Source organism: Labeo rohita, chromosome 2, assembly GCF_022985175.1.
Source record: "Labeo rohita strain BAU-BD-2019 chromosome 2, IGBB_LRoh.1.0, whole genome shotgun sequence".
NCBI classification, from domain to species: Eukaryota; Metazoa; Chordata; class Actinopteri; order Cypriniformes; family Cyprinidae; genus Labeo; species Labeo rohita.
Window position 1 is genome coordinate 11,797,684 of NC_066870.1, and position 10,371 is coordinate 11,808,054.

General features: G+C 37.2%; 1 protein-coding gene across 1 annotated transcript; it reads left to right on the forward strand.

Annotated features, from left to right (window-relative positions):
- The first annotated feature begins 394 nt into the window (after positions 1 to 394).
- On the forward strand, positions 395 to 7,002 carry dmbx1a (diencephalon/mesencephalon homeobox 1a). The gene is made up of 5 exons (XM_051094392.1): positions 395 to 735; positions 4,238 to 4,404; positions 4,512 to 4,690; positions 4,773 to 5,175; positions 5,521 to 7,002. Exons 2-5 carry the CDS (start codon positions 4,251 to 4,253, stop codon positions 5,937 to 5,939), a joined length of 1,155 nt encoding a protein of 384 aa, XP_050950349.1. The 5' UTR covers positions 395 to 735; positions 4,238 to 4,250; the 3' UTR covers positions 5,940 to 7,002.
- Positions 7,003 to 10,371: the final 3,369 nt, after the last annotated feature.

Sequence of the window (10,371 nt, forward strand, 5' to 3'; positions counted from 1 at the left end):
GTCAAAATGGAGTTCGTCAATTTCTAGCAATCTGCCGTTATTGCTTGTAAAAAAGTGGTCTTCAACAAACTATAAATCCCCAAATTAAGCAAACAATAAAATTCATGAATGAATTTATGTAAACTTAGTTCAGTTATTAGTTTAATGCTTTTGTTGCCTTTAAAAAAGATGTCACTCACCTAAAAGGCATTGAAAAAGGTTGTAAACAAATAAAACGTTAAAAACAAACTCTCTGCCATCACTGAGCTATATAAAGGTGTTTCTCTTCTGTTCTTGCTCTAAACTTTTATACCGATGCCAGTATTTTCTTTTTATTCTCACATAACATACGGCTATTATTGTTCATAAGCAAAAGTGTTTGTGAGTGGACATTAGTGCTCTCAAGTGCGTGATTTAAGACTTCTAAGTAAAGGGTCAATTGGCTCTGAGTCCACATGCAGCCAGAAAAATACCGTCGAGCTTTGATTGACAGTTTCAAGGACCAGTAGCAAGCCACGCTGATGTTACGCGGACCTCTTTAAAATCCCTCCTCAAAGCGCGTGTCAATAGATGGACGCAATGTGCTGAGAAGGGCGCGCAGGGAACGATTTGGAGTCGCTTGATACTTAGCGGATACATTTGAATGGGCTCTTAGACTTTGAGAAACGCGATAAGGACATCTGGGAAATACTCCGGGCTACAAGCAACAAAATATCAAGTGACAGTGTAAGACACTGGATAAAGGACAAGACTAAGGTAAGAAACGACTTCTTTATGCAATTGTTTACGCAAAAAATAATAAACCAATAACACTAAGATTTAAATGTGTCAGTTTAGTAATAGCCTGTCTAAAATACAGCCTAGCTTAAATAATATTAAACAAATTAGGCTGGCAGATAGATTTTTTCTTTATTCTTCACATAGACCTTTGTTTTTATTTTTATTTTTTTTTTACGTAATGCGATGTATAATTTTATTCCAAAGGGGGAAAATCCATTATTAAAAAATATACATTAAACTTATGTGTGACAAAGACAAAGAGTAACATAACTCATGAGTTTATTTTAAGGGTGCTCCAGGCTGGCTTTCGCTTAAAACTTAAATTCAAATTAGCCCCTTAAAAGTTAATAGTGGGTAAATAGTAAAACTATTATTTTTCCCTCTTCAGAATTATTAAAGTATGTTAAAATACATTTGAACTAGAATTAGACCAACTCTGCGCTTAACATAAATGTGGGGGGCCTTGGACAGTGAGGGTTACAAAAATATGAGTGACAATATAAATATATGTCATGCGAGACACGATAAATAGTGCCCCCGGGTCAAATGGGTTTTTAACGCTAACATTTTTCCTAATTTAGTCGGATCAAAAAGTTGCACTGTACATGCCAATTTGCATAATGAGGTTTTAATAATCGAAGCATGGAGTGTCACACTGCCCGCAGCAGTAACAGGCGGATGAACAGACTACAATAGCAGCGAGACACAGTATTAAAATAAGCTGCCCTTTGTGCTAAACATTAGTTGGCCTCTGGCGAAGTTCCGACGTTTAGCAAAGTTCGCTTAAACGAATATTTCACAAACATGAATGGAAGTACATTATTATTGTTAGGCCTACTGCTATTATCATATGGCCGTACTAAATCACAATTACATTGATCTCTGGTTAATTGTTTTTGTTTTTATTATGTGTGCATTCTTTGCATTTACAGGCCTATATTTTTTTATTTTTGTCAAATGTTAGCTATAACATCCACATACATACGCATGGAATGACACTGAAATTACAACAGAATACGTAAGTTTATATAGGCCTATAACACATCTCTTTAGACACATCGCTTGCATTTCTTGAAGCCACGCACACACATGTAAGCTCACTGTATACGTCCGTCCGTGTCAGCGGTGATGATAAATGGAGGTCTCCACAGTCGAAACCTATTTGCACTTCCATTAGACGGGGACCCAAATGGGGATCAACATGCATATTTTACCCGCAGAGAAGCCATACATCTCAGCCAAAACGTGGCCCCGGGGCGATGGGATAAGGGGCCGTGAGAGAAGGGAGGGAGAGAAACGGACCCCATTCAATTCAAATACTTGGGGGAGAAAAGTAAATGTTTAGCAAAGCACCTTCTGTCCAAGCGAATTAAACTATTCCCTCTTGCCCTCTGATCACATTCATCAGACGGTGCACTGACTTAATAGTCTGGGAATGGGCACTCCGAGTGTCATTCAGAAGCTTCCACGCTGAGGAGGGTACGAGCGTTTCGGTAGCCTGTAACAGATAAAGATACACATACAAAACCTTTAAACAAGTCCTCCAAACAAACTTGCTTCCGTAATTTTAGTATCTGAATAGGCATAACGGCAATCGCCGGTTACAAAACTGAATATGAAATGCAATTATCTCAAAGAAAAACAGCACTTAAAAAAACTTTATCTAATTTATACTTGAAGCAACAAGATTATATAAATGCAGATATAACAACAAAACAGGTTACACAATTTAAAATAGGCCTATTAATTATTAGCCTTCTAAAATATTAACAATAACTGAGGTATGAAAACAGATTGGCTGATGAAAATAATGTACTATTAAGCTATGGAAATTATTAATAATTTATTATTTTACTTTGAATTTATCTTATTAAAACGGCACTGAATTATCAGGAAACAAATGTAAGTTAACAAGTTGTCACAATGCGAAATAACTATTTTTTCAGAACTATTATTACTCAATAATAATAATAATAATAATAATAATAATAATAATAATAATAATAATAATAATAATAATAAATATTATTATTGCTACAGCACTGATCAAAAATTAGCCCATAATTTTAAATTAAAGTTTTTAAATGTAATTTGATTTAGATGATTTACGCACGTTTTAGACATTTAGTTCATTAATTTCATGTAGGCTACAAACGAACTGAATCGAAGTAAATAACAAGCAATTTAAGTGCTGGTTGGAAATACAATTTAGTTTAAAACTCGAGGCTGTTTCATGTCCCTGGACACCCGCCATGTGCGGGAGCATATACTTTTTCTCTTAATAATGCGCAGTGCATTGGCCTCGGAGATATTCATGCCTGTCAACCACCTCTATACTAATACATATCTAATCGTATCCTGGAGCCTTTCATTTTACCTATGAAAATCTTAAATCGGCTGCGAAAAATGACTGGAGCAGGACACTAAACCTCATGGACACATTTAAAAGAATAACATCCCGTGCAATCATCAGTAAATTGTAAATATGACCACTAAAATATCTCTACACATTTCGGCTTTACAAGTCCTATAAGTAGCATATGAAATTATGAGTGAAATTGAATTTCGATGACAGAACTGATATAATGAAGTCTGTATCGAAATATTCGTTCATTGCTTAAGTAGATCTTACTAAAATCAATCAATGTTTCATTGACAACTGTTTTTTAAGGATTTGCTACGGTAATTTGGCTCTGAAATTATATATCTAATGCAGTAAGCATAAGTCGGAGCTCATTAGGTAAACAAGTGATAATTGCACCAATTAATTCCTTGTGTATGACTAATGGATTGGACAAAACAATAATTGGATATTAATGAACACAGTTCCGCTCCTATAAGCGGATTTTTAAAAGCGCTACTTGACACTCTAGCTATAAACTGACAACCTATATTGATTAATTATATATAGCCTAACTACACGCACATAAATATCACATAAGAAAGCGAGATTTTAGGTCTAATTAAAATATTCGTTTTAATAAATTTAATGAATTAACGAAGGACCATTTACTAATGCAGAAAATACAGAAGGACAAATAAACATAGGCTGTAGTGAAGTGTTCAGCATCTTTAAGGCCTGATCATCTCAGTATATGCTACGAATTATTCACTGACATTTCTGTCTTTACTTTTATAGCCGCAGTCTTGGCACCTATAGCACCAATGTGTCAAATAATTATATTGCCAATTATAGATTTATTTACTGAATATAAAACATTTGAACTATAAGTGGTCCATATGTATATCACAATGACAGTACATACATTTTGTCTATTTATCGAACAGATTGAAGAAGATACTGTTGCTATAGTTATCTCATCACACGAAAGCCACTTTAGTTCAAAGCATTTAGTCTGACTTTTAACTTTGACTTTAAAACTTCACTTTTGAGATCACTCAAGAATGTAAAATTATGTTTTAACAAATGGAAAAAGCTCAATGTTAAAACTCATTATAGCTCATTCTTATTTTTCAGATATTTTTTAATCATGCAGCACTACGGAGTGAACGGATACTCTCTTCATGCCATGAACTCACTGAGCGCCATGTACAACCTGCATCAACAGGCGGCGCAACAGGCGCAGCACGCACCTGACTATCGGCCGTCCGTTCACGCTCTCACCCTCGCGGAGAGACTGGCTGGTAAGTGCGTTCTCTCTCTCTCTCCCTTTAACGCACAAAATAATTGTGAAAGTACACTGAATTAAATATGCCGTGTCTTTTCTCTTCCAACGGCTGTACATTTCAAGATATCATACTTGAGGCTCGCTACGGCTCTCAACATCGCAAACAACGCCGCAGTCGCACTGCTTTTACGGCCCAGCAACTGGAAGCGTTGGAGAAGACCTTTCAGAAAACGCACTATCCTGATGTTGTGATGCGGGAGCGCCTGGCAATGTGCACCAACCTACCCGAGGCACGCGTGCAGGTAAGAAATTCCCAATTGCACCTTTGAAGGTTTAATGAATACAAATACGTTTATTTATCATGACTTCTTTTTTGGCCATCAGGTATGGTTCAAAAACCGTCGTGCCAAGTTTCGTAAGAAGCAGCGAAGCCTCCAAAAGGAGCAACTGCAGAAGCAGAAAGATGTCTCGACAGATGGGCCCCTAGCAACAAACGATAAGGATGATGCCCCTTCCAGCATAAATCTTGAGAACCAGCCACCTTCATCATCCTCTTCTTCTTCCTCCTCCATGGAAGCAGAGGCAGCTCCTCATGCACTGGGATCAGAACTTAGCGTTGAGCTTAATGTGACATCAGCAGAGCAGTCAGGCAGCGAGTCAGCCACAGAGGACAATGCAACCGACAAGGAAGAGGAGATAAAGCAGCACAGAGAAGATCTGAAGGTCGAGAAAGAACCAGCACCTGGAAACCTTTCCCCTCTTTGCAAACGTCTCAGCCCCAAACCAGGTATGTATTTACTATTTACTGCCCTTCCAATTTTTATTGCCCTCACTCCTAAAAATAATGGTTCCTTATTGGCATTGATGGTTTCATCAAGAACTTTCAAGATTCTTTACAGTGAAAAAGGGGTTCTTTAGATGAATAAAATGTTCTTCACTCTAAGAACAAAATGATTCTTTTAAGGGTTCTTTCACAGATTTCTTTCACAGGTGTTCTGCAGATAAACTCTTCTGGAGCCTTTATATTTACAGTGTGAAAGGATGCATCAAATACCAGAATGACATTTTAAGGGTGGCAAGTAACTAACAAGCTATTCGATCTAAATCTCGACAACCATGTTTGTGTCCTTAGATTCTCCTCTTGGCTCCCCGGCTATCTCATCTTCCTCTAGCGGGGTGACCGGCGGGATCTCTCAAAGTCATTCATACTCCTCGTCTCCGCTCAGCCTCTTCCGTCTACAGGAGCAGTTTCGCCAGCACATGGCAGCTACCAACAACCTGGTTCATTATCCATCTTTTGACATGGCGACCCCGTCGTCTATACCATACCTGGGCATGAATGTCAACATGCCAGCACCCCTGGGCTCCCTGCCCTGTCAGTCCTACTATCAGTCTTTATCTCACCATGCACAACAGGTTTGGAACAGCCCTCTGCTGCAGGCCTCCGGAGGCCTTCCTAGCCACAACAGCAAGACCACCAGCATTGAGAACCTACGTTTGCGGGCAAAGCAGCACGCGGCATCGCTGGGCCTGGACACGCTGCCCAACTGAGCAGGAGACTGAAAACTACCCAAGCAAAGGAACATCTCTCTACCACTACTAACATGCCACCTGGACTTCTGAAGTTAGGGCCAATCCTTAATGTAAGGGAAAAGTGTATTTTGAGGTTGAGACTAGTAAAAATCTCAGACTCATTTAGAGGGCTTGTTGTTTTGAAGCTTAAATAGACAATGAAATAATGCTCTCATTTAATTCATGATATTACATTTATCAGCTTTGCATAAAAAGACAGACAGGCCCTGGATTAGATTTAGTGTTATTTATATGTTTTGGATGGGCGTAGATGTTTGATATAAGCACTTTTTGGAGATGATCTCAGCCAGTTGCATGCACTATACACCAGAATCTGAAAATGACATTCTTTTAATTCAATTATTGTGGTTCTCAAATTACACATCACACAAATTACCTTGTAAATGTAAATCTTGCACAACTAAATAGATTAATTAAACCTAACCTGTTTAATGGTCAGGATTAAATCACGGTAAATTGAGGATGGTTGGGTAATGAGAAAATGATTTCATTGACTACATATGCAAAGCTTTTAATTACATGTAGCCTCAGGCAGAGGAAGAAATGCAATTATAGACCATGCATATCATTGGAGATTGCCATATTAACACTCAGAGGGAAAATACTCTCAAGAAAACTAGTGCTTAAGTGCATATAAATGTTGCAACTAGAAACAATCCTGAATAGTGGTCAGTCCAATACAGGAGAAGTTCTCAAGTGGAAAGCAAAGCACTTCCATGTACGGCAGCTTTTCCCCCCCTCTCTGCTCATTCTTTCCCTCTCAGTGCTGAGCTCTCATTGTGTTTGTAAAGTATTTTAATATGTACAATACAAAGTCTATCTATAAATGTTTACTGGTAAGGCAAATGTAAAAGTTCTATGTTTTAGATTGAGAAGAATTTAACCCTGTGATGATTCTGGTAGCTGTCCCTTTGTAAGATTGTACTGGGTGGGTCGCACAGCCCGCCTGCGTTGCCCCCAGATTATTTAACCTATACAGTCTGGTCGTCTTTGTAACTTTCATTGTCACTGTGAACATCAATATACAGTACACTCACAACATCACACAAAGTGGTGAATTTGTAGCCTATATTGGTGGAGAGTGTTCCAGAAGTATACACATCTTTCCCTATGTCAATTGTAGATTTAAAAACTTGTAAAATAAAACTTCAATAAAACATTGCTTGGACATCTTTATAAATATATACTGCATATTTCTTTTCTCTCATTTAATATCAAAATACCACAGTAAATAAATCTAAATTGGACTGTGATCATGCTAAATTATTTTAAAGAATAAAATACACTTTTATAAATAATAATTTTGTATTCTTAGATTAAAATACAAATTGATTTTATTTTCACTAAAAAAAGTGATTTAGAATTAGGGGCTCAGGAAGTATCTGAGAAACAAGGTGATAATAAAATCAGGGACGTAGGACAGCAGAAAAAAAAAAAGCAAATGAGAGTGAGGAAAACATGAAAACAAGGTAATCTTGGGAAATAAAATCGTTGTGGGGACATAAGCCATCTCAGATGAATAAGCAGGCCATTATGCTGAAGAATGACAGCCTGGGGCTGTGATTATGCCGCTATTATATCTTAAACAGTGTGGTTTGTCAAAATGCATAAGCCCTTTGCTCACATAAAGAGGGTCTCCCCTCTGTGTGCATTTTACCAGAGGCTTGATGCCACTGCCACCATGTTCTCAGTGCCCTTGATGGGGCTGCTAACTGCATTTTAAAGTGCCTTATGCCATATTTAAATACAGCTGATTATAATGCGTTCTAACATTCAACCTTTTGAGCAGATCAAAGCACACATGAGAGGGCAGAATGATTCATTATGAAAAATAAAACAATGCAAAACACCAACTAACTTGTCAGGCAAAATGTTTAAGCAAGTCAACAGCATCTCTATTATCTAGTTTTTACACCTGCCTCCTTAACCAGAAACATGCAAAAACAAACAGCCTCCAGGGGTTTGATACACATTGTGAGACAACAAGGTCAAGTCCTCTTTACTAACTCATGTAATGAGACCTGCAAGGTTATAAACAGAACACTAAAGATTCACGTAAAAACAGAAAATAGGGATGGGCGTATCGATCCTGAAGTATCGATATATTGATATTGATGTCAGTATCGAAAGTATCGATACACAAACCAAAAATATCGATACTAAGGTGTGTTTTATTTACCAGTGATTTTATTTAACAAAAAATAATGCGTACAATATGCATTGATTTAGACGTATAACCTATTTTAGCGAATAATTGTGCAGGATAGAACTATTTTCCTGCTCATTTGAATGATGACGCAAATGTTGCAAGACAGAACCAATCAATCACAAAGATCATTCACTCACAGACAGTGCATTCAAACAGGGCTGCGTTTCCTAAAAGTACCATAAGAAAGCACTGATGCTTTTGGGAACGGCAGCCCAGAACAATGCTTATCAGAGGACAGAAAAAAAACATGTTTGAGTTATTCGAGTTATATTTCACAATAAACAAATTGAAATTGCAGCCTACATAATTTGTGCAATTACATTTATTTAAATTAACATTTAAAGTTCATTGATTATGTTCTATTTTGTAGTAATGTTAAAATAAATCATACACTGTCAGAATAAAAATGAATTTTATACATTAAAAATGCATAAAAATAGCATTTTATGTGTGCAACAGCCTGTCACTGGCCGCCCCTTATGAAACTAAGTATTTTCAACTATAGGTTTTGTAGTTACCACTAGAGTAAACATATTTTAACCATGTGTAAAAAAAAAAAAATATTATTTAATAAGTAATAAGCAATTAAGGCATATTAAATGTTAAAATACATTTTAACATTTAATATAAAGTTAAGGGGGTTTAATTACATATTTTACTCTTAGTAATTTAATAAATGTAATAATTTCAAAGTTAAGTTTAGAAGTATCATATCGGTATCGATATCAATGATAGTGGCCTGAAAAGTATCGGTATCGTATCGAAAACAAAATAAGTGGTATCGCCCATCCCTAACAGAAAACCTCTTTTGTAACTTCTCAGAGACTCAAAAATGTACAATTTGTGATAAATGTAATAATTCCCATCTATTTCTCTTGTTATTTTTATTGTGTTGGGGGTCACATGTTTTTATGTTCAAAATTAGCTGCACAGATGCAAAATTTTAGCTTCCTTTATAATGTGAAGGTAAAATGTTTTTTTTTTTTTTGACTGTGAAGTTCATTGTTATAAAAGAAACAGTGAATTTTCCTTGGTTGATTCAGAAGACGAGACTGAAATTTTGAAAGTTCTCATTTATTTTACATTTAAGTGTTTGACAAGGTTTTCAGGCTTTTTTTTTTTTTTTTTGCATGCACATTCATTGCCTAAATGAGAAATAGTCACAAATTAATTTGTTTTTCAAGCATTTTGAAATGGAATGCTGGTCAAACTGACCCTAACACAAGAGGAGGGTTTTAAATTGGAGTGTACCAAAACAAATACCTGTTGCTGTAAAGCTCCGCAGCATCCAAATTCAATTATTAAGCGGTTTCTAAATTCACTTTAGTATTTAATCAGGTGTCACCGTCAGACAGTCCGTTACAGACACACACAAGCACAAAATGGACCTCAAGCATGCCTAGCACAAAAATCACAGTGTACCATTCAATCAGAACTTTTTTCCCCTCATGCTCTCCTTTTTAGTTTTAGCTGCATGGAGAATGAAAGCTGCCACCATAAGGAACCCCAGCCCATTGAGGAAGTGACAGGCACTGCCAGAATATGATCCTAATCCTGTTCCCAGCATTCTTTTAGCCCGCTGGCACTGCAATTTTGCCACATACTCTCCAAGCTGTCAGCTGAGGTAAATCTCTCTAACAGCACACTGCTCAGATACACATCAAAGAACTCATGGAAAGCAAGACGACTCACTCAGAAATTAGCCAAAAAATTAAAGATACCAACTATTAATGCACGTCAGACCTGAACATAAATTAACGTGCTTTAATATATTATTGAGAATGCGCTGGTGATGGGACGATGACAACAGGTGTTTGAACTCAGTTGCGAGAGGTCGCCCTCTTTGGTCCCAGCTCTCTTTTCTGATTCAATTCTCTTCTTTTTATCCCTCTGTTATCACAACCCCACTTAATCCTCTTAAGGGCAAAGAAAACCCCTCTTTTCTGGGGAGAGCTCACCCAAGCCAACCGCAGCACTCTAGAGCCTGTCACCAAGGCGCTGTTTCAGTCACACGTAATTACACATCAATGCCACACTACACATACCTTTCAGATGGGGAGAGTGGCATTGTGGGCATGCGGAGGGAAGCTCAGCACTCTTTGAATGCAGGACACAGTCATATGGATTAAGTCTCCACCGGACACTTGAGAGTTAGGCAAGACATTTCACTACTGTGCGAGA